Source organism: Phocoena phocoena, chromosome 19 (genome assembly GCF_963924675.1).
Source record: "Phocoena phocoena chromosome 19, mPhoPho1.1, whole genome shotgun sequence".
Classification (NCBI taxonomy): Eukaryota; Metazoa; Chordata; class Mammalia; order Artiodactyla; family Phocoenidae; genus Phocoena; species Phocoena phocoena.
The window spans coordinates 23,107,790-23,135,452 of record NC_089237.1 but is presented as its reverse complement, the minus strand read 5'-3'; the positions used below and the strand labels follow the sequence as shown (position 1 = coordinate 23,135,452).

General features: G+C 46.9%; 1 protein-coding gene across 1 annotated transcript; it reads left to right on the top strand.

Moving 5' to 3' along the window:
- Window positions 1-27,387, top strand: TTLL6 (tubulin tyrosine ligase like 6). Its single transcript, XM_065897510.1, has 14 exons — window positions 1-203; window positions 1,077-1,117; window positions 2,120-2,238; window positions 2,376-2,506; window positions 4,010-4,166; window positions 4,950-5,093; window positions 5,694-5,779; window positions 10,392-10,617; window positions 11,961-12,136; window positions 13,434-13,622; window positions 14,300-14,477; window positions 15,420-15,701; window positions 26,272-26,641; window positions 27,119-27,387. The coding sequence occupies exons 3-14, from the start codon at window positions 2,218-2,220 to the stop codon at window positions 27,385-27,387; spliced, it is 2,229 nt and encodes a 742-aa protein (XP_065753582.1). The 5' UTR covers window positions 1-203; window positions 1,077-1,117; window positions 2,120-2,217.
- The last annotated feature ends 276 nt before the right edge of the window (window positions 27,388-27,663 follow it).

The following is a 27,663-nucleotide window of genomic DNA, read 5'->3' as shown; positions in this document are numbered from 1 at the left end:
CAGAGCTTCCTCCAGGCAGGGGAGATGCTCCAGTGCCTGCTTTTGGAAGGAGAGGAAGGGACAGACTCAGAAGAGAGAGAGGACAGTCCCATAGAAGATTCAAAAGAAATCGTCACCCTGGCTTTTGTGAGAGAGAACACTGGGGCTCAAAATGGGCTTCAGCATGCCCAGGAGCAAGGCAAGAAGAAGAGGAAGAAAAAGAGGTTAGGACTGAAAGATGAGGAATGGGGATCCATGTTGGTAAGAGCAGGAGGGACCTGGAGGGGGGCGGGCCTCGGCTGCTAAGGAGTGGGTAAAGGAGAAACTGTGTGGAGTAAAAATCACACCACTTTTGGTTCATATAAAAAGAACCCACTTTTGATCATCTGTTTTATAGAATCAAATAACGGTGTGTAATATAAAACCATGCCTGTCCTAATCTTCATTCTATTTGTGTTTAGAATCCCTTTAAAAAATTGTGTGGGGAGAGACGATGGATTTCCTTGTTTTAAGAAAGTACTCATTGTCTTGGGGATTTAGTACACTTTAAATGTAACAGAATCACGCCGACTTCTTAGGATCTGACCGCAGCTTCCACATTCTAGTTCTTATTTAATATTTTGCCATACCTTTTGCTCCATTCTGGAGGGGGAGTGAATTCCTCCTCAGACTGATTGATGTCTGAAAGCTTGTCTGCTTTCTAACTCACAGCTTCCCTTAATGGGGGGGCAAGAGGAGGGAGACCATGAAGTATTTTGGCCAAAAAGATATTCACTTCCTGTTCCCGATGGGCCACTGGAGTAAAAGGATTGAGGAGGCGATGATGTTAATATGAAGCTTCAAGCAAAATCAGCTATAATCACAATACAGAATTTCTAGCTCGTGGGCAGAGTAACAGTACTCTGAACCCATGTTTTCTGTCACTCTGCAACCCTGGGGATTTGTGTCCTCAGTAACAGGGATGGTCAAACCGGGCTTAGTGTGACCACTTAGGTATCAGGCAGCTCCACGTGGGACACGATGTTTCTACGTGCAGTCCCTTGTTCTGGCATGTGTGTCTGTCTCTGTCTTGGTGCTTTCCCCTTTCTCTTTTCCAGATGATTGGTGATCAATCTATCCAGCTGCCGATATGAGAGTGGTGAGCACCTACATTCAAGGCACCCACCATGGGGACCCACTGGATTCCCCCAAAGAGTTGGGAAGGCTCACTCATATATTCTTCTTTCTATTTTTTTTTGAAGGGTGATTTTTTTTAAAAAAATTATTTATTTTATTTTTATTTTCTGACTGCGTCGGGTCTTTATTGCTGCCCAGGCTTTCTCTAGTTGCCGCGAGTGGGGGCTACTCTTTGTTGCGGTGCGCGGGCTTCTCACTGTGGTGACTTCTCTTGTTGTGGAGCGCGGGCTCTACACTCATGGGTTCTAGAGCGCAGGCTCAGTAGTTGTGCCACATGGGCTTAGTTGCCCCGCGGCATGTGGGATCTTGCCGGACCAGGGCTGGAACCTGTGTCCCCTGCATTGGCAGGCAGATTCTTAACCACTGCACCACCAGGGAAGTCCACTATTTTCACTTCGAATTTGGGTGCTTTAGTTTGGTCCTGACTCTCCTGGTCACTGCAGGCACTTCTTTTTTTTTCCAGGCTCTTGAAGGCATTTGAGTTTGTGTTGGAGTCAGCTCCCAGTTATTAAGATTAATAGGGACTGGAGAAGAAGGGCGTGATAGCATATATATGGTTTTGAAATACACTGCATAGTTTTTTCTGTCAATTTACCTCGCTAGTTAAGCTTGGCTGTGGCCCACGTTAAGGATTCCTTTATATCCCCTGAACATTCAGTGCTAGTGCTTGGAGGAAAGCCAGAGGCCTACTTCCTGGCAAGGGTGGGTGAAACATTCACCCCAGAAAACCTTCTGTGGAAGTCACTGGGCACAGGCTGTGTTCCCCAGGAGCTTTCCACTCTCTGCGTTCCTTTCTCGGCAACGGTGTGTCCAGATGGGGCAAGACGGCTTCCAGTCCCAAGGAGCCCAGTTGTCTGGCTTCAGTGTACGGTCTGGGAGCACCTAGAAACATAACCTCCCCACCACGTGCTCCTCCCCCACTTCCCGGCTGACGGGGCCTTTCTTTCTCCACCTGCCACGGCAGTGCGTAGGGCTGCCCAACAGTATGGCCTTCGAGAGGGAGGGGAAAACGACGACTGGACTCTCTACTGGACTGACTACTCGGTGTCGCTGGGGCGGGTGATGGAAATCAAAAGTTACCAGGTATCTGGGTCAGAGCCGGTCCTCTGTGTAAGCGTGGCATCTACCCCGTGGAGCCCCAGTCTTATGACTGTCCCCAGGGGGAGCTCATGGGTACTCCCATGGGCCCCCTTGTTCACGACTTCCGGCTTCCTTTGCAGAAAATCAATCACTTCCCAGGGACGACTGAAATCTGCCGCAAGGACTTGCTGGCCAGGAATATGAGCCGCATGTTAAAGATATTCCCAAAAGATTTCCACTTTTTCCCTAGGACCTGGTGTCTTCCTGCTGAGTGAGTGCCCACCTGCGCCCCTTTCTCCACTCCCCACCGCCAATTTACATTTTCCACTTGCCCCCGAGTCCCTGGTTGCTACTTTCCCTTCCCATAGGGTCTCCCATCTCTCTCTCCTCTTCAGGAAGAGAAGGAACAAAGGGTGTGTCCAAGGTTGAGAAAACACAAGGCTCTGCCTATACAATTAGATGACATTTAGGGGCTGGGTGCCTTGGAGCCTGTGCCTGCAGTTGGGATGAGAATTTGTTCTGACCTTGAAAGCTGTTGATTTTGAACTTGTTCCAGCCTTTTCACTGTGCACTTTTGGAATTTTTAAGGCCCTCGAGCATTTCTGGAGGGAGTGAGGTAATGGTTAGCACCCAGGTTAGGAGCAGGGAGGGACACCTGACCTCTGACCCATGGCAGTGCCGTGGATGGCAGTCAGCCTTTTCCCATCTCTGGTCTCACTATATCCATCTGGAAAATGGACATCCATTCCTGGTACCTAAAATACTCTGGACCACATCACGAGAAGCAGGAGGAATGTGAGATGACGTGAGCACGACCTGGGTACAGTCTGGTGTTTGGGACGAGGTGGGGGAGTAGAGGAGCATTGCCATCAGAATTATACTTACTCACAAAGGCCCCCCCAGGAATCCCACTCTCCCGTCTCCCCCCAGTGCTTTCCCAAACCAAGCGCCCCAGAGTTCCCAGCCTTTCCTAACTTGTCTGGAACAATTTGCAGAGCTTAGCAGCAACTTCAGAGAAAATGTGTTTGCCATCGGGTTGACAGGAGCCTCCAGATTTCATGGCCACTGAGGGACATTGCAGTCATGTGACTTCTCTAGTGGTGACAATGTTCCTTTGAGTTAAAAGGCAAAATAAGAAGTATAACGAGCCTGAGATTTCTAACCCTTGAAGTTGGTTTCTTTCTTCTGAATATACTTTCTTCAAACTACGTTCAAAGACAGCATTTGCCCTGTCACACTCTAGCTGGAGTGGAGGTGTTACAGAGGAAAGGCTGAAGCCCAGAGCAAGGGAAGAGACTGATGGATCCAAGGTCACATCATTTGTCAGGGCCTGAGTCAGATTCAGAACTTCACACCTCTTGTCTGCAAACTCAGAGAGCCGAAGCGCTTGGATCACAGTTAGTTACCTTTGTGGGGTGTGTGGCGTGGACCAGCACCGTGCCCGCATCATGTCATGTGTGAGATAGCTGTCATTGTCTTCATTGTGTAGATGATGGAATTGAGGCTTAGAGAGGTCAAGTCCCGGTAAAGGGCTACACCGCTGGTGAGTGCTGTTGCCGGGGCTAAAATCCAGGTCTGAGTTCCCTCCAGAGCCCATCTTCTCTCCGCTGCGTGTGCTCGACTGCCTCTCCTATAACCAGATCTCTGGGCATCTGTCTGTCAACTCCAGGGCTTTTGTCACTTTTTTCTTTTTTTTTAAATAAAGAGCTAGCCTTCATTTTCACTGATTTCCCCCCCGCTAAAGGTGTATCTCATTCTCTTCCTGCTCTGGTAGCTGGGGAGATTTGCAGAACTACAGCAGGTCAAGAAAAAATAAGGTGTACATCTGTAAGCCGGATTCGGGCTGCCAGGGCAGAGGTATATTCATCACCCGGACAGTGAAGGAAATCAAACCAGGGGAGGATATGATCTGTCAACTCTATATCTCAAAGGTACTTCCTCATCGTGATTAGTTATTTATCATCCACGGCAACCTCAGGCTGAAGCTCCACTGGACTGGTTGTGAAAAGAGGGAAGGGATGGTGGGGTGGGGGTGAAGCCAAGTCCTGCCTTGGACTTGGTCGGACCGAGCCTTCTGACCAGAGACGTGTCGTGTGCCTGGGCCAGAGCGCCCTTGCCCTTGCACTCTTGTCGATTGGTCTAGCGCTGCCAGGCTGGCCCCTTGCCTCTAACAGACGGCAGCTGGGAGAGCCCCTTGGGTCTGTGGAGGCCCCACCTCCTTTGGGAGAGGGAAGTAGCCCTGGAGAGAGCATGGTAACCAGCTGTCCATGACTGGAGGTATAGCCCTTTACAGGGAGGGAGCCTTCTAGAAGGTGCATAGGAGACCTGGCTGGCATCGCAATCAATACTGCAACTGCAGGGAGAACTCTGGCAGAAGTGCGACGGTAGCAAGCCCCGGGTGGTGACAACATGGCCTTCATCGCAGGCCTTTTTCATGTTATTTTGTCTTGTTGCCAGGAAAGCTCTTGGAGGTGGTTACTCGTGCCATTTGACAGATGAGGAAACTGAGGCCTGGTGTGGTTAGTGGCTTGCACAAGGTCACATGGCCTAAATCCCCTTGTCCCCCTCCCCAACCCCAGCCTGGCCTCTGTAACGCGAGCTGAAACGTGGTTTCACTGGAGCTGAAACCACGAAAACAAGACAGGGCGCTAATGGGCTTCAAGTTGGGGTTTCTCCTCTGACGCCGCCGTGTGTCTTCTGTTCTCTCCTCCCAGCCCTTTATCATCGACGGGTTCAAGTTTGACCTACGGATTTACGTGCTCATGACGTCCTGTGACCCTCTCAGGATTTTTGTGTACAACGAAGGACTGGCGCGCTTCGCCACCACCTCCTACTCCCGCCCCTGCCCAGACAACCTGGTGAGCTCGGGGACACGCCGCCTCGCCTCCTCTCTTAGCTGGTAAAAAATCCGAGTCACACCTACCTTCTCAAGGCATGGTGGATGTGGCTGTCACTTGCTGAACTGTGGTTTACTATGTGCCAGGGCGTATCTGTTCTTTCGTTTAGCCCTCCCAAGAGCCCTCAGAGACAGGGATTATCATCTCCAGTTTACAGATAAGGAAATTAAAATCCAGGTATAAGGGACTTGTCCAAGGTCACAGAGCTAGGAAGAGGTGAGGTGGGGACTCGTGGCCTGACTGCAAAGCAACAATTCCGTGGTGCTCAAGGAAAGAAGGATGTGGGCAAGCCCCCAGCCCTCCCCCAACGTCCCCAGGCCCTCAGGGCTCCTGAAGTCCTCCCTCAGCAGAGCGCCACCCAACCTCAGGAGGGGGAGTTTCTTATGCTCCAGGCTGTAGGATATGCCTTCTTACTTCCTCTGTTTTGCCAGTGTAAGTAAGCCCTAAGACGCCCCTTTTCTTTTCCATCTCTGTAAGCCCCAGGGGCCATGGAAGGGCACAGAGAGGAAGTGGAAGGCTGCCCTTCCTCCTGACCCCACAGACTTGTGTCTCTTTCCCCAGGACGATATCTGCATGCACCTGACTAATTATTCCGTTAATAAGCACAGTCCCAATTTCCTCCGAGATGCTCACTCTGGCAGCAAGAGGTAAGGAAGCGGCTTCCCTTCTCTTTTCTTTCCCTGCTGGGCTCCGAGCTGCTCTCTGAGATTCTACCCAAACCCTGTCAGTCCCCATCAGTGTTTCCATCTTGGGTCACATGGTGTCAGAAGATATTTCTTTGCCTCTAAGCCCAGAACAGACTCCTTAGTCTCTGCCCTCTGGCTGTTAATCATTGAAAGAAGGCCACATCATAAACCCTAGGAGATTGGGAGGAGGAGAGAGAAACACACACACACCAAAACATACTCTTATTACAGCTGGCCCTTCTGACATTTCTAGACCAACAGATATTTATCGATCGCTGGTCTGACACCGGAGAAGGACCTGCCAGGCCTGTGGTTCCCTGGGGTGTTGCTCCAACAGAGATTCTCAAGTGATGTGTCACGATGCCCCTGCTCTTTCTCTTGCATCAGACTTAAAGGACTGATAAACAGGCAGTCTGTTTGGCTTCAGAGCATCAGAGAAGCACAGGAAATTTCATGACTCCCTTGGTAGCAGAGTTCCAAAAAGCAAATGGAAAATCACTAGGTTAAGCCTGCTGGAAGGGGACGTGTTGGGCTGGCAGGAGGCGCTCTCCCCCTTGTCGGAGGGCGCTGGCCACCCGACTTTGCCCACGGCTCCCCCACTTCCTCTTTGCCCACCTGGTCTGTGGGCACCCTCTGGCCTCCTGCGCGGTTGCACGTTGAACATCGGGGCTCGGTGAGGCCCGGCTTCCAGTCCCCACCCTGACCCACGCCAGCTGAGTCAGCTGGAGCAAGTTCCTTCACCTCTCTGAGCTTCCATTTCTTGGTCTGTAGAATAGGGCAGTGAGACGCCCTGCCCTGCCCACCTCGTAGGGTCACCCTGAGACTCAGGTGACCTGTGACAGAGCACAGATGATGCCTGTAGTTACTGTGATTTCTCCTTCGTCTAAAGGCACGTCATCAAAGGCCCCTCATCTCCCTCCTCTTATGGGAATGGACTCCCCAACCAACAGGCTTTGGGCCCTCAGGCTGTGATGGGGGTGTGTGTCATGTGGTGCCAGGGCTAAGGTGACAGTGTGGAATATTGTCCTGCTACCCTAATTCCCCTCCCTCCTTCCCCTTCCTTCTCCTCGCCTCACTCACCGGGCCCTGGCCTCATCCCTCTTCTCCATCCCTGCTCTCTGCTGGAGCTGTCGGCTGCCCCCTCTCCCCCTGCCCCTGCAGTACCCCCCACCTGTCCCCTGCGGTGCTCCAGGCCCATCTCTCCTCAGATGCACCTGGATGTCTCCCCGTTGCTTCCAGCTCAGCATCTCCCAATGTCATGTGTTCTCTCACATCACTTCCACCTCAGCAGTCCAAGCTTCCCCCTCTCTAACTTCTAACCCGCAGGACTGGAGAGTTTGGTGTCATCTTAGATGTTTCCTCTTCCAGCATGTCATTGAATTCTGAAGTTTCCCCCTTCAAATGTCCCTCCATCCCTTCCTTTCCACCAGACAGCCGCATGGCCTCCTCACTCTTCTTAGCCCCAGCCACCTCTGCTTAACCTTTCTGTACCTCCGGTTTCTCCTCTCTAAAATGACGCAATAAGGAATTCCCAGGCAGTCCAGTGGTTAGGACTCTGCAATTCCACTGCAGGGGGCCCGGGTTTGATCCCTGGTCGGGGAGCTGAGATCCCGCAAGCCACAGGGCGCGGCCCAAAAAATAAATAAATAAAATGACACAATAAACATGAATCCCAGCTGGCCAGCCTCACAAATATGCCGTAAGGACCTATTGAGATGATGGGTATGAATAGGCCTCAAAAACAATGCCCCCTGTGCAAGTGGGTGCTGTTATTATCACACATTCCGTATACTCATTACTTCTGCTCTCAGGTAACCGGTGTGGCTCCCAGGTGCCTAGAGCATCCAATTCAAACTCCTCTGCTTGCTGTATGCTTTGACCAGACCCCATTTCCCACTATTATTATTACTACATTAATAGTTACCATTTTATTTGTTGAGCGCTTCCTGTCTGCCAGGCACTGCTCTAAGAAATTTACATTCCTCAACCTATTTAATCCTCATAACAACACCATAAAGTTGGCGTGATATGATCACCCCGATTTTGCATATTGGGGAACAGGTGTAAAAAGGTTAAGAAACTTGCCCAAGTTCGCACAGCTAGGAAGTGGCAGAGCTGGAATTAACCCTGGAGTCTGTGCCCTTAACCGCTAGCGGTACTGCCGGTGCCACCCGCTCCGTGGTGCTCTCCCAGGACACTCTTTTGCTCATTTTTGATACACAGGCCTTGCTCGTTCCCACCTCTCTGCCTTTGCTCAGCTCCAACTGAAAACATGGGAGAACATCCTTGATGTCAAGCTAAGCTTCCGTGTTGCCTTCTCTGACCTGGTTCTAGGTGCTGGTTCAGCCATATAACCACTGCAGTGTGGGTGAAACCCATCTTCTCTGTGGGCCTCTGATTCCTCACCTGTCAGATGAGAGGATTGGCTTCCATCTCTAAGGACAAGCCTATGGAATCCGAGTCTAACCACCCCCAGTAACCTCTCTGTCTCTGGGCTCCCACCACCCTCACGGTCAGCATCAGCTGTAGCCCGTAACTTCTCTGTGCTTGGGGCGCATGTTTTCCTTGTGTCCCCAATGGTACTTAAGTTCCTTGATGGTTAGAATGGTGCCCTGGCCTTCTAGGTGCCTCCCATGTTGCGGGGGCAGAGTCCTTTCCTTTTCTCCCTCCTGTTTGCTTTCACCTTTCCTCATCTTCCTCTTCCCCATCTTTTGAGACAATCTGCTTCTCCTACTAGCCCATCCCCTACCTCAAACTCCCCCCTCCCTAGCCTGAGGCCAGCTGTACCGGCAGTAAATCCCCGCCAGGCTGCAAACTCAGTAGGAGCAATGAAGAAGAAGAAAAACTGGAAACCTGGCAGGCCTCTGGGGCAGAGACCGGGTCCTCTTCGTCTTTCAGGGTGCCTGGCACATAGCTGTTCAATTGAATGCACTAGCCACTGGCCGTTATGAAATTGCACAATTATGTGTATTCATTGTGATGTGCCTGAGTCATCGAGAAGAGGTTATGTTATGATTCATAACGTCTGTTGTAAGAAGGCAGAGGTGTGTATAACCTACTCTGGGAACATTTATTTTCCAGTTAGGCAAATTAAACACTTTTTTTTTTTTTTTTTGCACTTGAAAGGGTTGCTTTCAAGCGATCTGGAAAATTCACGTACGTGCAACACTCCATCCTTGACAATGGCAGGTAGAAAAGGTGTGCCTCTATATTGAGTGGCCTCTGTTTATCTGTCGTGATATAAATGCATCTTTGGTTGTCTCATGTGTGTGCTGACTCCTCATATGGTCCTTAGGCTTCCCAGAAGAGAGGTGCTGGTTTCTTGGGATCCCCTCATTGCATGAGTTTTGCACACACAGCAGGTCCTTAGCAAATGTGCATTGGCTCCATTGACGGGAGTCCATCTAGCTCTTTGGATGGTCCGGGTGAGCTGTGTTTCCTGTCTTCTCATCCTTCTCTTTGTTCTTCATTCCCCCGCATCACCCGTATTTCCTCCTCCAATATTTCCACTTCCCACTTTGGTTCTCTGTGCACACCTGTGTGCGTGTGAGTGTCTGTCCCCGCCATTGCCTTTGGGACCTGTCAGATTCACCCTGTCTCTGTACTGCCCAGCTCAGAGCTGACCGGAGCATTTCCTCAGATGTTTCCTCACAAACCTCTCCTCATGGGGTAGATATCCTCTGATTTCTGTGATAGGGTGACCAGCCATCTAGGTTTGCCTGTGACTGAGGGGTTTTCTGGGATGTGGCACTTTCAGCTCTAAAATCAGACTGTCTGGTTTGCCCTGGGACAGTTGGTAACCCTATCTGTTGAGATGCCCTGGGGTTTCCTTTCCCCTCTGGTCAGCCCTTTAGGGGGTTAATAATGAACAAAATTTCTGTGTCTTTAGCATCCCCAGAATCCCCTCAGGTAGCTGAGGTGGAACCCAGTTATCGGTGGCCTTAAAAGCCTCCCTAAGTGCTTCTAATGAACACCACAGGCTGAGAAACCATTGCCTCCAAAGCAAAACCATGATGTAGGGTGTTTTTTTTTGCGATACGCGGGCCTCTCACTGCTGTGGCCTCTCCCGTTGCGGAGCACAGGCTCTGGACGCGCAGGCTCAGCGGCCATGGCTCACGGGCCTAGCCGCTCCGCGGCATGTGGGATCTTCCCGGACCGGGGCACGAACCCGTGTCCCCTGCATTGGCAGGCGGACTCTCAACCACTGTGCCACCAGGGAAGCCCGTAGGGTGTGTTTTTAAGAAATTTTTTATTCATCCATTCAGCTCTCACCTGGGATACCGAGTCCCTGCCCCAGCCCACAGGTGCTTTCTATGTTACAGTGAAAGTGCCCAGGCCAGGGCTTACGTGTCAGTGTATCTCTGCCCACTCCAGGACTGTGGAGGCTTGAGGAGTATGGCCCTGTGGCTCCTCCTGGGCCGACACAGCCCTGGTATGACCCTGGCTCCTGGGTGTCCCTCCCCACTGGCCTTGGGGCCTTCTCTTCTCCAGAAGTTTCTGGTTTCCAGCATGCCATGGCCTTAGATGACCAGAGGTGGGCTGCCCTGCCTCATGGCCCGTGGTTCCCTTCCAGGAAGCTCTCCACCTTCAACGTGTACATGGAGAGCCACGGCTACAACGTGGGGCAGATCTGGAGAGATATCGAGGACATCATCATCAAGACGCTCATCTCGGCTCACCCCATCATCAAGCATAACTACCACGCCTGCTTCCGCAATCACACACTCAACAGTGCCTGCTTTGAAATCCTGGGCTTCGACATTTTGCTGGACCACAGACTCAAGCCCTGGCTGCTGGAGGTGCGGGCTTGGGGCGAGGGGTGCAACTGACGCCTGTTACCAGGGTGAGCTAGCCGGGCCCATCCTTCCGCCCTCCTGCTCAGCCAGGATGTTGTAATCCACTTCCCAAGCCACTGCCCCCCCCCCGCCGAGGCGCTTGCTGCCTGGGGCTTCTCCCTTTGCTGAAAAGTGGCCACCAGAGGGAGGTAGACGGCCGGGAATTAGAGAATTCCTTGTGCCTTCTCGAGGTCCACCCAGACTTAGAAGCTCTAATCTCAGGCCCAGAGTGATTCTAAAGACAGCTCTACCTTTCATAACAGAGTCATCTCCCAGAAAGGGGTGGTTCTTCACCAAAGCTGGGTGGAGGATGTTCAAGATCAGACAGGAGCCACCAGGCTTGGTTCTTAGGGGCCTGGACCACTCAGTTCCAAGCACCAACGGAGAGCGGCCCGGTGTCTGTGGGCATGGGAATGGGTGGGGAGCCACTCAGTGAGTTTTTTGCTTCCCCCAGACCCATGGGGTGGTGGGAAGAGGAGGAAGAGAAGCTCCTGGGTGGCCTCCTCTCTTCCCGATTGGACCTGTGCAAGCAGCCCTCTCCCGTGGCCATTCAGGGTGCACGCCGGGAGTGGGGGTGGGAGTGGGGCTGCGGTACAAATCAGAGGTGATGGTGACAGCTGCCAGTGACACAGCGTCAGCCCTCAGAGCGCAAGACCCAGATTTACAGATCAGATTCCTGGGGCCTTGCCTTTCCTCCAATCCCAGCCCTTATTCCCAAGTGTGGCTGGGAAGGAGAATATGGCCGTTTGGAGCTCTCACCCGAAGAGCAGAATAAGCCACCAGGAGCAGGCCTTCAGAAACTGCTGGAAACCTTCAAATGTCACACAGTGCCTCTGAACAACGTAGACTCTTCTGTGGGCAGAAATGAGTCCTCTCCGTCCTCCCACCAGTCTCCCTGTCAACCCCGGTCAGGATCCCAAATGCATCACTCCTTTCCCCTCCCCACCTCCCAGCCTGGCCCTTCGGACTGTCCCCTTCCGTCTACTCTCTGGGATGCACAGTGCACGGGACGGGGCACACGCACACCAGGTGGAGGGGAAACCAAAGACAGCCCGCCCCCCCGCCCTCTGCCATGTTTCTCAGGAAGACAGGACTAAAATGAAAGCTAGTTAAACTGGGGGGGTTTCTGCTTCCTCCTTTCTTCACTGTGGCTCCAGTCTAGACCCTCTCTCCGTCTCCTTTCCACTCATCTTGGTAGCCAGGGCCCTGACTGAGGTGGGCTCGGGTGGTTCCCTGGAGGGGCCATTTCGCCTCACACCTTGCTTGCACCCTGCCCAGCCTCCCCAGCTGCCATCTTGCCCTCACAGGTCAACCACTCTCCGAGCTTCTCCACTGACTCCTGGTTGGATAAAGAGGTAAAGGACAGTCTGCTGTATGACACTTTGGTCCTGATCAACCTGAGAAGCTGTGACAAAAAGAAAGTCTTGGAGGAGGAGAGACAACGGGCGCGGTTCCTGCAGCAGTGTCGTTCTCGGGAGACCAGGTACAGTAATGGGTCAATTCTAACAAATGATACTCCCGTTTGGAAAATTAACATATAGTGGCAGGATGTGGCAGTTTGAACAGTTTTACTGTGGCTATTCCTTTGTTCCTAAAAATAGATTAAGTTATAGACATAAATACCTGTGGTGGATATGAGTTTATTAATATCACATGAAGATCCAGGGATTACCAATTCAAAAGTAAAACCATTTATCTATACAAAAAGGAAGATTTGTCCATCCTCCCCTTGCCACTGTGTTGGCAGGAGCCTCTGTCGCCCTGCTCCCTGCTGGGTAGCATTTACCTTTTAACAGAGGCCTTCCTCTGTAGAGTGAGAAAGAAGACAGGAGCCTGGCCAAGGAGTGGCTTTGTTGCTTTTCAGATCCCACGGTGGCCCGCTGCCCCCAGCATGAGCAGAGCCAGCCTGATCCTTCGGGACTGAGCTTCTGGAACCGGGGCATGGCATCTCGGTTTGGATGGCACTGTGTTTCTCAGAGCGTGTTCGCGTGCACTGTCTTCCCTGGAAGGGGGATGGGTAGGCGGTAGCATGGGGTGTTGTATGGTCCTATTTTTGGAGCTAAGAAGACCAAGACTCTGGAAGGGGAATTGCCTTGTACAGGTCACCTCGCTGGTAAGTGGCAGGTCTGGACACAGAGCCCACTGGGTGGGCTGCCTTCCATTAAACTCCTGGAGAAGGAGGCAGCGTCAGCTAAGGGGCGGCCAGGGCCCGTCTCTGGATCAGTCTCCTCGTCACGACTTGGCCCTGGGTGGCTCAGGGGCTCCTGGTTTCCCTGCTGTAAAAGGGGCTTATCGTTCCTCGCTCCCTGACCTCCACCTCCCCGGGGGGCTGTGAGGAAGAATGAGATCATCACAGCTCATAAAAGCTCATCAGGCTCATCCACGAAGCCCTCAAATTTAGCAGAACACAGGCTGCCAGTTCGCCAGAGAAGGGTAGCAGGGGCTGTGATTGGGAAGATGGCGACAGTCTGCCTCGTCAGAACAAAGCCAAGAGGGAAATAGGCTCTACTTGTAACGGGAGAGAATTTGGTGAGCTGTCAGGAAGACCGTTCCAACCAGCTCTCAGTGCACTGTGACACTTGCTGTCCCGGGAGGGCTAGAATCTCCTTTCAGGGAAACGTTCATGCGTTCATTTATTTAGGAAATGCTGACTGACCACCGTTGCGTGCGAGGCCTCCGTCTGGCCCTAGATGACATCTGTGTCCTTGGAAAGGCCATGTCCTCTCCAAGCTCGGTCCCAGGAAACCCCAACTGCAGCCCTGTGTTCTGCTTCCCAACAGGAAGGAGGAAGTCAAGGGCTTTCAGGCCGTGCTTCTAGAGAAAACTGAGAAGTATGAAAAGGAAAACTGTGGAGGCTTCCGCCTGATTTATCCCAGTGTGAATTCGGAGAAGTATGAGAAGTTTTTCCAGGACAACAACTCCCTCTTCCAGAATACAGTTGCTTCCAGGGCTCGGGAGGTGTATGCCCGGTAGGAAGGCTCCTGGGGCTAGGGGAGCAGGGTGTTGGGGGAAGAGGGGTTTGCTTGACCTGAGGGGTAACCTTGGGGCAGCTTTGAAGTTGCTTTGGTCTCGCAAGGACCAGGAATCCTAAGATTCTTTGGTGTGGGATGTTGTTAAGTGGATATGAGGCTGTTTCTAGAAACTCACCCATGAGACAGGTACCCCCACCCCACTCCAGAATGCCCAGCCCCTCAGGGCTGCCTCCTGGATTCATGCAGGTGTCAAATCTAAGGGCCGGAAGGGACTCATCCCATCCGGTCCATTCCCCGCCCTCCACCTCATTTCATGGAGCAGAAAAAGGATCGTACAGCAGATAACGACAGAAGAGGCTCTAGAACCCCCGTCTCCTGAGTCATGTGACTGAGTTATTTCCGTCACATCATTGGCCAGAGAGGCCCAGCGTATGAAGGGGTCCAACGTGGGAGCCCCTAACTTTAGCGCCCTACCCAGACCTTCTTCCCAGCACCTGCCAGTTGTGGCATCTGGCCTACTGGGAAATGAGGAGAGAGGTGGGGTGTGGTGAGTGGGGTACAGCCCGCCACCCCACTCTATGAGGTGGGCAGGGCAGGGTGTCTCATTGCCCTCAAGGAGAGTGTCCACATTCCCAGCCCATCCCTAACCTACATGACTGTTCCTCACTGGGCAGGCAGCTGATCCAGGAGCTGAGACTGAAACAGAAGAAAATATCCTTCCAAACGAAAGATAAGAGGGTGGAAATGCAGGGGGAATCAGCAGGCGAGCGAGCGAGAGGCAAGTGCAAGCGGAACTGGCGACAGAAGCAAAGGCAGGAGTGCAAGACCACCACCAGCCTGGCCTCCAAACAAGTAAACCTGGATGGGAGGGGAGCGCGCATGCCCAGCACCCTTCCCTGGCTGGGGCCAGTTCAGGGGGTGATGCTGAGGAGACCGCTACTGAGATAGGCACACTGAAGGAATGGGGCCGCGTGGAGAGCTGGGCCCTGGGAGGGGAGCCCGGAGGCCTTCAGAGGATCCCTCCATCCAGGCAGAGAGGACTCTCGCTGGTCTGCCCTTCTTCCTTCAGCTGGAGTAAAAGCAGCTGGGAGGCTGACCACCATCCCCATGTAGGGAGTAGGCTCTAAGACTACCTGTGGTCATGGTCCCCAACTCTAGTTTGGGTTGGAATGCTCCCCTCCAGGGGCACAGCTGAGAGAGGAGGCCACAGGGAAAAGCTTCTGGGAGGCAGGACCTCAGAACACTACATGGGGTGACTGAACACAGCTGGTGCTTCCAGCCTGCTCTCTGCTCCAAGTGTGGACCAGCCTCTAGGCTGGGGCCAGCTATCCAGTTGTCCTATCATCTGAATCTCTGGATCCCCCGCTTCTCTGCCTAGCTCTCTCTTCTGGCTCACTGGAAAGATTCATTGACTTTTCAGTCTATCTCCTTCTCAAAGACTTACCTGAAGGGACAGGTTTAGAGCAGGTTTTTTATTTTTTAAAAAGATAAGTTTGTTAGGGTCATAGACCCTTCGAGAATCTGATAAAAGCTATGGAATCTTTTGCCATAACGTATACAAAGATACAATTTTAAAACTGCAGTTTCAAGTGGCTCAAAGGCCCCGTGAAACCATCCATGAGCCCTTTAGGGGTCCTTGAACCCCAGGTTAAGAGCCCCCGATTAGAGAGACTTTGATGCTGATTGCTTTCCTCTCCTCCTCATCTCCTTTGCACCTACCCTTGGGTGCAGATGATCTGGAAGTGGACAGAGCTGGGTTCCCATGGGCTATACGTTTGGTTTCCTCCTTCCCAGTACCTCCAGCCATTGACATTAGTGTCCTGCACACCCGACTTGCTGTCGAGCATCAGAGACACAAAGAAAAATGAGACAGACGACAGCCTCGAGCAGGAGGCCCCCAGGGAGGAGGCTGGCCCTGCTCCCCATAAGCCTACATCTGCGAGGCCTTACAGCTCTATTACTGACTTGAGGAATTCAAGCCTCCTCAGCTGCTCCAGGCCAGAACTCAGTAAACCCGTCTCCGGAATCAAGGAAGCCAAGTCCACCTCTGCAGTGAACACAGTCACCAGCACTGTGGTAGGTGGAGCAGTCTGCCTTCCCTGAGGGCCGAACTGGTGGTGGGGTGGGGTGGGGGGTGAGGTAGGTGTCTGGCTTTCTGGTCCCTTCTCTGCACTTCCTATGGCCCTTTGAGTAAGCCACTTACCCTCTCTGGGCCTCGATTTCCCCACTTGTGAAGCCCAAGTTGTGGAATGGCATACTGTTAGGAGTCTAGACCTATACCTTTAGGGCTTTTAGAAAGGCCAGTCTTATGCATCCCCTCTTTGGGGCAGGTTACCACCTATTGTGTTAGCTTCTGTAGGGCTGCTGTAACAAATTACCATAAACTTGGTGGCTTGAAACACGAATCTATTCTCTCACAGTTCTGGAGGCTAGAGATCTGACAACAAGGTGTTGGCAGGGCCATGCTCCATGTGAGGGCTCTCTAGGGAGGATCCTTCCTTGCTTCTTGCTAGATTCTGGTGGTTGCTGGCAATCCTTGGCATTCCTTGGCTTGTGGCAGCACAACTCCAATCTCTGCCCCTGTCATCACACGGACTTCTTCCTGTGCTTCTCCTCTGTGTTTCTTCACATGGCTTTATAAGGACACCAGTCATTGGATTTAGGGCTCACCCTAATCCAAATGAGCTTATTTTAACTTGAGATCTGCAAAGATCCTATTTCCAAATAAGGTCACGTTCTGAGGCTGTGGGTGTACATACATTTTCGGGGGCATATTGTTGAACCCAGTCCACGACCTAAACAGTGTTTTTCAAACTCCATTGTTGTATGGACACCTTTTGAAGGAAAGAAAGCTCTTTTAGATTCCAATTGTAAACTTAAATTATTTGTGTAAATATATGCAAGCATAAAACCAGATATAAAGTCTTTACACGTATATAGCTCTTATGCAACTGCAAAACAAAACAAGTAGCACCAATAAAATTTGCATAAGATATTAATTTAATATGACAGTTGCTTTTCTATTTTTCCAGAAACTAAGTTGCCACATGAATGTAGTACCAGCAATGCTAACGCAGGTTCTTTTGTGTTCATCATACTTAGGTCCACCAAGAGCTATGTGATGACTCTACTAGAACTACTGGAAAATCTTCCGCGTTGTTGGGTCTTTGCTTGGTCCAAGTGCAGGGTAGAGTAGGGCAGTGTTTTTCAGATTTCCCACAGCCCACAGTAGAAATTCATTTTATTTCATAGTCCATCACACACACACACATACAACTGGAGAAAATTTTCTAAAACAGCGCTTAGCCACACTGCATACAGCGACTCATCCTTTTTTTTTTTTTTTTTTTTGCGGTACGCGGGCCTCTCACTGCTGTGGCCTCTCCCGTTGCGGAGCACAGGCTCCGGACGCGCAGGCTCGGCGGCCATGGCTCACGGGCCCAGCCTTTCCGCGGCATGTGGGATCTTCCCGGACCGGGACACAAACCCGCGTCCCCTGCATCGGCAGGCAGACTCTCAACCACTGCGCCACCTGGGAAAACCTCATTCTATTCTTTTAAAAATACCCGTTACATGGGCTTCCCTGGTGGCACAGTGGTTGAGAGTCTGCTTGTCGGTCCAGGGGACGTGGGTTCTAGCCCTGGTCTGAAAAGATGCCACATGCCGCGGAGCAACTGGGCCCGTGAGCCACAACTGCTGAGCCTGTGCATCTGGAGCCTGTGCTGAAAAAAAAAAAAAAAATGGGTAGAGGCTTAAATAGACATTTCTCCAAAGTGAAATCAGCCAGTCACGAAAAGACAGATACTGCATGATTCCACCTCTATGAGACATCTAGAGTAGTCAAACTCTTAGAAACAAAAGGTAGAAGGGTGGTTGCCAGGGGCTGTGGAGAGGCAGAAACAAAAGGATGTTTAATGGGTATAAGTGTCAGTTTTGCAAGTTAAAAAGGTTCTAGAGATGTGTTGTACAACAGTGTACATAGAGTTAACACTACTGTACACTCAGAAACGGTTATGATGGTAAGTTTTACATTATGTGGGTTTATGTGAGCCACAGCTACTGAAGCCTGCGTGCCTAGAGCCTGTGCTCCGCAACAAGAGAAGCCACCGCCAGGAGAAACCCACACACCACAACTAGGGAAAGCCCGCGTGCGGCAACGAAGACCCAACGCAGCCAAAAATAAATAAAATTTTAAAATAATAATAATGAGTAAAGAGTATACTTTGGGGAATCTGGCTGCCACTGTTTAGATCCTGGGGTCTCCTTTTATTATATATATGACTCCCATCTAGTCACTCTAATCTGCCTAAGCCTCAGTTTCCCCATCTAAAAAATGGTGTTTTCATAATAGTACCTACCAGCGGATCATTGTGAGGATTAAATGAAAGGATCCAAGAAAGTGGATCCACGAGTGGTGTTTATCACACAGGAGTCAGTACGCATTAGCTATTATTTTAATATAACTACTTCTTAAGACTGCCCTTGTTCTTTTTGCATTAACTTAAGGCTTAAAGCAGTACTATTTAACACTAAAGAGATTAAAAAAATAAGGCAGCTAACAACAATTCATTATTTTTTTTCTTTTTTGGATTTCATGTTGATTTAATCAAAATCATTGGTTCAGGATGTTGTATCATACTTGGTTCATTCAAAGCCTTTGACTGGTTTGTTTATTTACTTGTCCCTTTATCCCTATGCTCACCTCCCATTCATCTATCCACCATCTTTTGTTTGTTTCTTTGTAAAGAAGGGATTTCTAAATTTTTTTATAATCTTTATTTTGTAATTTTTATTTAAAAAATTTTTTTGGTCACGCTGTGTGGCATGCAGGATCTTAGTTTCCAGAGCAGGGAATCTAACCCGCGCCCCCTGCAGTGGAAGCACGGAGTCTTAACCACTGGACCGCCAGGGAAGTCCCAAGAAGGGATTTTTTTAAATACATGCATTTAAAATCTGTTTAAATGTGATTGGGTTATTTATCTCATTCTATGTCCTATTTTTTTTCTTATTGAACCCCACTTTTTTTTTCTAAAATCTTAACTGTACAATTCTGACAAATAAATACACCTGTGTAATCCATATCCCTATCACAATATAGAACTTTCTGATATTTCCCCAAAGTTCCCTCCTGCCCATTCCTAGGCAATTGCCCTCCTGCTCCCTGCATCCCTCCTCAAGGCATCCACTATCCTGACTCTGACTTTTTCCATCTTAGAGTAGTTTTGCCTATTCTAGAATTTTGTGCAAATGGAATAATATAGTATATATTCTTTTGAGTCTGACTTCTTTAGTTCAGTATTATATCTGTGAGATTCATTCATGTTGTTGGGTATATCAGTTGTTTGTTCTTCTTTATTGCTGAATTGTGTTCCATTGTACAAATACACTGCAGGGTTTTTTTTTTTATCATTCTCCTGTTGATGGACATTTGGGTTTTCCCGGTTTTTATTCTTTTATTGCTATTGTAATTAAAGCTCTTATGAATGTTCCTGTACAAGTCTTATTGTGGACATAGTTTTCATTTCTCTTGGATAATTACCTAGAAGAAGGATTACTAGGTCAAAGGGTAGATCTATGTATAACTTTATAAGAAACTCCAAAGTCTTTATTTAAAGTGATTGTATCTTTTGTACATTTCAGCCAACAATGAATGAAAGTACCAACTGCTCCACATTTGTCAACATTTGGTGCTATCTGTCTTTTAAATTTTAGCCACTCTAATGGCTATGCTGTGATTTCTTATTGCGGTTTTAATTTGCATTTCTCTGATGATTAAGCATGTCAAGCACTTTGTCAAATGCTTATTGGTCATTCTTGTATGTTTCTTTATGGAGAGTCTGTTCAAGTTTTTGCCTTCCTCCCTTTTAAGAAATGGGATTATTTATGTTTTTACTGTTGTGTTGTAGGAATACTTTATATAGTCTGGAAACTTGCCTATTCTTTTTCTTGATAGTGTTTTTTGATTAGTGAAAAAACTTAATTTTGATGAAGCTTATAAATTTTTCTTTTATGGTTTTTGCTTTCTGTGTCCTATATAAGAAATTTTCATGCACTCTCAGGTCACAAAGATATTCTCCTAGGTTTTTTCTAAAAGCTTTATAGCTTTAGCTTTGTGTATAGTTCCATGATCTGTTTCAAATTAACTTTTGAGTGTGCTAGGTGATGGGCACTAGGATTTTTTCCCCATATGCACATCTAGTTACTACACTATTTACTGAAAGACTTTCCTTTCTCATTGAATTGCTTGGGTGCCTTATAAATTCTAGTAAGGATTTTTGTTGTTGATTCTGTAGGATTTTCATCAAACAAGTATGTCATCTTCAAATAAAGATGGTTTTTACTTCCTTCTTTCCAATCTTTATGCCTTTTATTTCTTTTTCTTACCTTATTGCCTGGCTGGGATTTCTAGTACAGTGTTGAACAGGAGTGGAGAGAACAGATATCCTTGCCCTGTTTCCAGTCTTAAAGGGGAAACATTCCAGTCTTTTATCATTAAGTATGGTGTTAGCTGTAGGGTTTTTGTAGATATTCTTTACTAGGTTGAAGATGTTCGCTTCTATTCCTAGTTTGCTGAGAGTTGTTTTTAATCATGAATGGATGTTGAATTTTGTCAAGTGCTTTTTTGGTATCAGTTGATAGTATCATATAGTTTTTCTACTTTAGACTGTTAATATTGATTTTTTTTTTTTTTTTTTTTTTTTGGCCACACCTCGTGACGTGCAGGACCTTAGTTCGTGGACCGGGGATCAAACCCATGCCCCCTGCAGTGAAAGCACAGAGGACTGCCAGGGAAGTCCCATCATCGATTAATGTTTGATCTTGAGCCAGTCTTACATTCCTGGAATAAACCCCACTTAACCATGATGTATTGTTCTTTTTATGCATTGCTGGATTCAACTTGCTAATGTTTTATTGAGGATTTTTTTTTTTTTTTTGCGGTACGCGGGCCTCTCACTGTTGTGGCCTCTCCCGTTGCGGAGCACAGGCTCCGGACGCGCAGGCTCAGCGGCCATGTCTCACAGGCCTTGCTGCTCCCCGGCATGTGGGATCTTCCCAGACCGGAGCACGAACCCGTGTCCCCTGCATCGGCAGGTGGACTCTCAACCACTGCGCCACCAGGGAAGCCCTGTTGAGGATTTTTATGTCTGTGTTCATAAGAGATGTTAGTTTATAAGGTTTTTTTTCTTCTTTTACTTTTCTTTCTTTCTTTTTTTTTTTTTGGTCTGTTAGCTCCATAAAATAAATTGGGAAGTGTTCCCTCCTCTTCTGTTTTCTGGAAGAGATAGTGTAGAATTGTCATTCAATTTATCTAAGTTGTTGGATTTATATGTGAAGAGTTGTTTATAGTAGGTCCCTATTATCCTTGTAATGTCTGCAGAGTTTGTAGTGATACCCTCTCTTTCATTCCTGATATGGTTAATTTGTTTGTTCTTTCACTCTCTTTTTTTTCTTGGTAAGTGTTGCTAGGAGTTTATCAGTTAATTCTTTTCGAAAAACTGGGTTTTTGTTTCATTTTTTTTCTATTATTTTCCAATTTTTTATTTCACTGATTTCTGCCCTTATTAATACTTATGTTCTGCTTGCTTTGGATTATTTTCTTTTCTTTTTTCTAATTTCTTATGGGGGAAGCTTAGAATGTTGATTAAGACCTTCTTCCCTAATATAAACATTTAATGCTATAAATTTCTAAGAAGCAACTTTAGCTAGATACCACAAATTTTGATATGTTTTCATTTTCATTTAGTCCAAAATATTTTATAATTTCACTTGAGATTTTCTTTATGACCCATGGGTTATTTAGAAATGTAGGGTTTTTTTAATTAAAAAAAATTTATTTTTATTGAAGTATAGTTGCTGTACAATGTTATATAAATTACAGGTATACAATATAGTGATTCACAGTTTTTAAAGGTTATACTCCATTTATTTTATTGTAAAATATTGGCTTTATTCCCCATGTTGTGCAATATATCCTTGTAGCTTATTTTGTACCTAATAGTTTGTACTCCTTAATCCCCTACCCCTATATTGCCCCTCTCCCCTTCCCTCTCCCCACTGGTAGCCACTAGTTTATTCACTATATCTGTGAATCTGCTTCTTTTTTTTTTTTATATCCACTAGTGGGTTGTATTTTTTAGAGCCTACATATAAGTGATATCGTACAGTATTTGTCTTTCTCTGTCTGACTTATTTCACTTAGCCGAATGTCCTCTAAGTCCATCCATGTTACTGCAAATGGCAACATTTCTTTTTTTTTTTTATAGCTGAGTAATATTCCATTGTAAATATAGACCACATCTTCTTTATCCATTCGTCTGTTGATGGATACTTAGGTTGCTTCCATATCTTGGCAATTGAGAAATGTGTTGTTTAATTTTCAGTTGTTGGGAGATTTTCCTGGTGTTTTTCTGTTACTGCTTTCTACTTTAATTCCATATCGTCAGAGAACATACTTTATATGATTTCAGCTCTTTGAAATTCGTTAGAGTTTATGTTATGACTCAGAATATGGTCTCTTTCGGAGAATGTTTCACGTGCACTTCAGAAGAATGTCTATTTTGCAGCTGTTGGGTAGTGAGTCAATTAGATCTGTTTGGTTGCTGATGTCGTTCAGTCCTTCTATATTCTTATTAATTTTCTGTACACTTAGTTCTGTTAATCACTGAGTTCTATTAATCACCGAAACCCACCTCAGGATTTCATCATGGACATGGGGGTACAGAGAGCGGAGAAAAGAAAAGAAGAAAAAAAGGTCTTTGAGCCACAGCTACAGGGCTTCTCGTAGAGCTTTCTCTGTCTACTCCCCAGTAGCCACTTTTGAGTTTTGAGTTGCCTTGAGTTCAGGTCAGAGGATACTGGAGGAAAAACAGTAGACTCACTGCTCTCTTGCTGGTACTTTAAATTCTCATCTTCCTCAATCTGCCTGCTACTGTTTACTTTTCAGAATTGTCGGATAGCTACTCTATGCATGCATTCTGTGCAGGTTTTATAGGAACAGTCAGTGGGAGAGACAGATGCAGTATGCTTAATCCATCTCAGCTAGAACCAAGACTACTGTCCCTTCTCATTGTTTTAAATTTCCTTATCCCTTTGATGTCTGCGAGATCCGTAGTGATATCCCCTCTTTCATGGATGATAAAAGCAATTTCTGTTTCCTCTTTTTTTAATCTTGATCTTACTATGGGCTTATCCATTTTATTAAGTAAAGAACCAGCTTTAAGCTTTGTTAATTTTCTCTATGGTTTATTTTCTATTTCATTGCTTTCCAGTATTATCTTTATTATTTCCTTTTTTTCCTACTAGCTTTTAGTTTAATTCGGTCACCATTTTCCAGCCTTTTAAAGTAGAAAGTTAGATTATTTATTGTAAGCCTTTCTTCCTTTCTAATATGTGTTTAGCACTATAAATTTCCCTGTAAACACTAGTTTATCTGCATATGTTGCATTTTTATTATCATTGTTTGAAATATTTCCTAATTTCCTTGTGATTTCATTTTTGTTCCATGGGTGATCTAGAAGTATATTGTTTAATTTTTTAATATTTAGGGATTTTCTAGATATCTTATGGTTATTAATTTCTAATTTAATTCCTTTGTGATTAGTAGAAATGCTTTGTTAAAATTTATCAAGACTTATTTTACGGCCCAGCAAATGATTTATCTTGATGAATGTTTCATGTGCACTTGGAAAGAATGTGTGTTCTACAGCTGCTGAGTATAATGTTCTGTGAATCAATTAGATCACTCTGGTTGACAGCGTCACTCAGATTTTCCATATCTGGACTGATTTAGTTTCTACTTTTTATATCAGTTGCTGAGAGATGGATGTTAAAATCTCAACCCCAATTGTGGATTTGTATATTTCTACCTTTTGTTCTGTCAGTTTTTGTTTCATGTGTTTTGAAGCTCTTTTATTAGGTACACATTTATAATTATTTTGTCTTTTTGATGTAGTGACCCTTTTATCATCATGAAATGATAAAATCTTCTTTATCCCAGGTAATACTCCCTGTCCTAGAATTTATTTTGTTTGATATTAATATAACCACTCCAGCTGGTTATGGTTTGCATGGTATATCTTTTTAAAAAAAATTCTTTTAATTTCAACTCACTTTTCTCATTATATTTAAAGGATTTCTCTTATATACAGACATAAGTGGATCTTGCTTTCTTATCCGGTGTGACAACATCTGCCTTATAATTGGAGTACTCCATTTTCATTTAATGTAGTTATTAATACAATTTAGGGCTGAAATTCTGTTTGTTTTCTATACATCTTTTCTGTTTCTGCTTTTCCCCCGTGTTCCTCCTTTTCTGCCTTCTTTTGGATTAATCAAAAAGTGAGTATTTGTTAGTTTAAATTTCTCCGTCATCTTTTTAGTTATAAGTTTTTGCCTTTTTGTGGGGGGTGTTATTCTATGGATTGCAATATTCATCTTCAGCTTGTCAGAGTCTCCTTAGAGGTAACGCTGTACTTAAATTTAAATATGGGAAACTTATTCTCTCTCTTGTACTAACATACACTACTAGTATTTACTCTAGTGCACATCTGTATACTGGTGATGAATTTTCTGTTTTTGTTTATCTGGAAATGTCTTTATTTAAAAGCCTTCATTTTGAAGGAGATTTTTGTTGGACCTAGAATTCTGGGTTAACATTATTCTTGAAGCACTTTCAAAATGCTGTTCCAGTTCTTCTGATCTTCTTCTTTTTCTTTTTTAATGAGAAATTAACTGTATTCATATCATTGTCCCATGTATGTAATGTGTCATTTTTCTCTGGCGGCTCTCTTTACCTCTGAATTTCAGCAGTTTGAAATGCAATATGGTGTAGTTTTATTTGTATTTATCCTATTTAGGATTCTTGAGCTTGTTGGTTTTGTAAATTGATGTCTTCCACCAAATTTGAGAAGTTTCTCTCCATTATGTCTTCATATATCTTTCCTGCCTTATTTTGTTCCTCTCTGTTGTATTTTCTGTCCCTATCAGGACTCTAGGTAGCTCATATAAATAGAATCATACAATATTTGTACTTCTGTGTCTGGTTTATTTCACTTAGAATAATGTGTTCAAAGTTCATTTATGTTGTAGCGTGTATCAGAATTTCCTTCCTTTTTGAGGCTAAATAATATTCCATTGTGTGTATACACCACATTTTTTTTTTTTTTTTTTTTTTGCGGTACGCGGGCCTCTCACCGCTGTGGCCTCTCCCGTTGCGGAGCACAGGCTCCGGACGTGCAGGCTCCGGATGCGCAGGCTCAGCAGCCACGCCTCACGGGCCCAGCCGCTCCGCATCACGTGGGATCTTCCCGGACCGGGGCACGAACCCGTGTCCCCTGCATCGGCAGGTGGACTCTCAACCACTGCGCCACCAGGGAAGCCCATACACCACATTTTTTTAATCCGTTCATTTGTTGGTGGACATTTGGGTTGTGTCCACTTTTGGCTATTGTGAATAATGTTGCTGGGAACCTTGGTGTACTTGTTTAAAAGGAGCAATCTGATAACTTATTTAGCATATATAGCTAGGAGCAGAATTGCTGGGTCACAGGATATTTGCAATCTTATGTAACCAAGTATTTCTAGATGGTTCACCAGAATGGCTGGACCAGCCTACATTCTCAACAGCAGTGCATGAGACACCCCCCACCTTCCCACCAACACTGATATCCAGCTTTCTAATTTTTGCCAGTCTAATAGCTGTGAAATAATACCTATTTCTCTGATTACCAGTCTCCAGGGTTTAAAATCTATCTCATGTTTAGAAAACCATAATTCAAAAAGAGTCATGTGCCAAAATGTTCATTGCAGCTCTATTTACAATAGCCAGGACATGGAAGCAACCTAAGTGTCCATCAACAGATGAGTGGATAAAGAAGGTGTGGCACATATATACAATGGAATGTTACTCAGCCATGAAAAGAAACAAAAGTGAGTTATTTGTAGCGAGGTGGATGGACCTAGAGTCTGTCATACAGAATGAAGTAAGTCAGAAGGAGAAAAACAAATACTGTATGCTAACACATATATATGGAATCTAAGGGGAAAAAAAAAGGTCATGAAGAACCTAGGGGTAAGATGGGAATAAAGACACAGACCTACTAGAGAATGGACTTGAGGATATGGGGAGGGGGAAGGGTAAGCTGGGACAAAGTGAGAGAGTGGCATGGACATATATACACTACCAAATGTAAAATAGCTAGCTAGTGGGAAGCAGCCGCATAGCACAGGGAGATCAGCTCGGTGCTTTGTGACCACCTAGAGGGGTGAGATAGGGAGGGTGGGAGGGAGGGAGACGCAAGAGGGAAGAGATATGGGAACATATGTGTATGTGTAACTGATTCACTTTGCTATAAAGCAGAAACTAACACACCATTGTAAAGCAATTATGCTCCAATAAAGATGTTAAAAAATAATAAATAAATAAAATCGATCTCATGTTTAAAGACCTTCAGAGGAAGCTCTGTGGACACTCCCCACCATCTTCTGCCCTAGTGTTTAACCAGTTCATGGTTAAGAAACTGTTCTAACCAAAATCTTTCTTGCTGCTCATGAACTCAGCTCTTTGTCTGTTTGTTTTAATTAAAAATGGCATAGGAGGGAGCCCTTTGCTTTCCACAGTCTCATTTTGGACCATTTTCTTTTTCAGCCTCTAACCTCAGTAGAAACCTTCCCAGAATTCATCACCCAGGTCTCAGACACCCCCCAGTCTCTGCTAGGGGCGACCATGGGAACCAGCTCTGAGGGCAGTAGCTCAGGGATGGACAGGGGGGCCTCCTTCAAATGCAAGCAGCAGCAGATGCCTTGGCACCTCATCCAGGAAAAATTATCAAACAATTCTCTGCCTACAAAATCCCAGAGCTTCTCAAGGAGTCTGAACCCAAGGTGGACTTTGCTAAAGAATGGCACGAAGAAGCAACATCCCGTGTCAGAGCTGTTCGCCAAGGTTCCACTGAGGGAGAAGCTGTCCTTGTTCCCAGCTCACTACAACCCAGAGCTGGTGCTGAGTGACAAGTCACGTGAGTGCTAGCGTACAGGGATGTGCGAAGAGCTTAGGGGATGGAGAAACCAACAGAACCTGTCCTAACCTTGGAAAGTGCCCCATCTGAGGGGGATGTAGTCCCTGCCTTCAGGTAGACCCCAGTCTGATGGCGGAGACATAGTTTTTGTCCTTAGGGGGTCTCTAGGCTTATTGGGAAAGCAAAAAAATGATAAAAGTAGAGCTATGTCTAAGTGCCCTCTTTAATCTTTCCCGTTCTCATTCAAATGAGGCCCACTCAACTGAGCCTGTACAAGTTGGGGATGTTAAGTTTGAAAAAAAAAAAAAAAAAACCCGGGAAGAGAAACTGTTTGGAGGAAAGGCACAGCGGCTGATTCTGATTCTGCAACTTCCGCCAATTTTCAGCGGGAGACCCTAGTGGGAGGTGGCCTTCGCCAGGAATGTGTGCTGAGTCCAGCAGCACTGACTGATGATGCCAACGCCTTTGCCTTTCCAGAAAACCTCTCCCTGCCCCGGGAGTGCTGCTTCTGCGGCCGAAGCTCTGGCGAGAAGAAGGAGCTGGATGTGCCCTCCCTCCTCCTCTTGCAGAATTCTCACAGCCATGCCGTTTCCCTGAATGACCTGCTGGTGGTTGCCACTGCAGCCCGACTGGATCCGAGGCCTGGCAGAAGCCATACAGGTGCTGCGCGAGACCGGTGTATACAGGATCGGGAAGCGTACAGCCACTGCATGACCTCTGGCCAAAGAGGATGTGAGAGGAACTAGGTAGGCCCATCCATATTCCCTTCATGTGTCTGGTGCATTGGCAGGCACTATACGTATACTTCTAGAATGTTGGGTAGGTAGGTGGACTGATAGGTTCATAAATACATACAGGTAGGTAGACAATTAAGACTTAACCTCAGTCAAAATGTGACCCCCTTGCAATGTATATTTCTGCTATGACTGATCCGGCCCCACTGCTTTAGGTACACTTAGCCTTGTTTTCCACTCATAGCTGAAATTGAGACAGTCGCTAATGCCGGTCCCGTAAGTAGAACC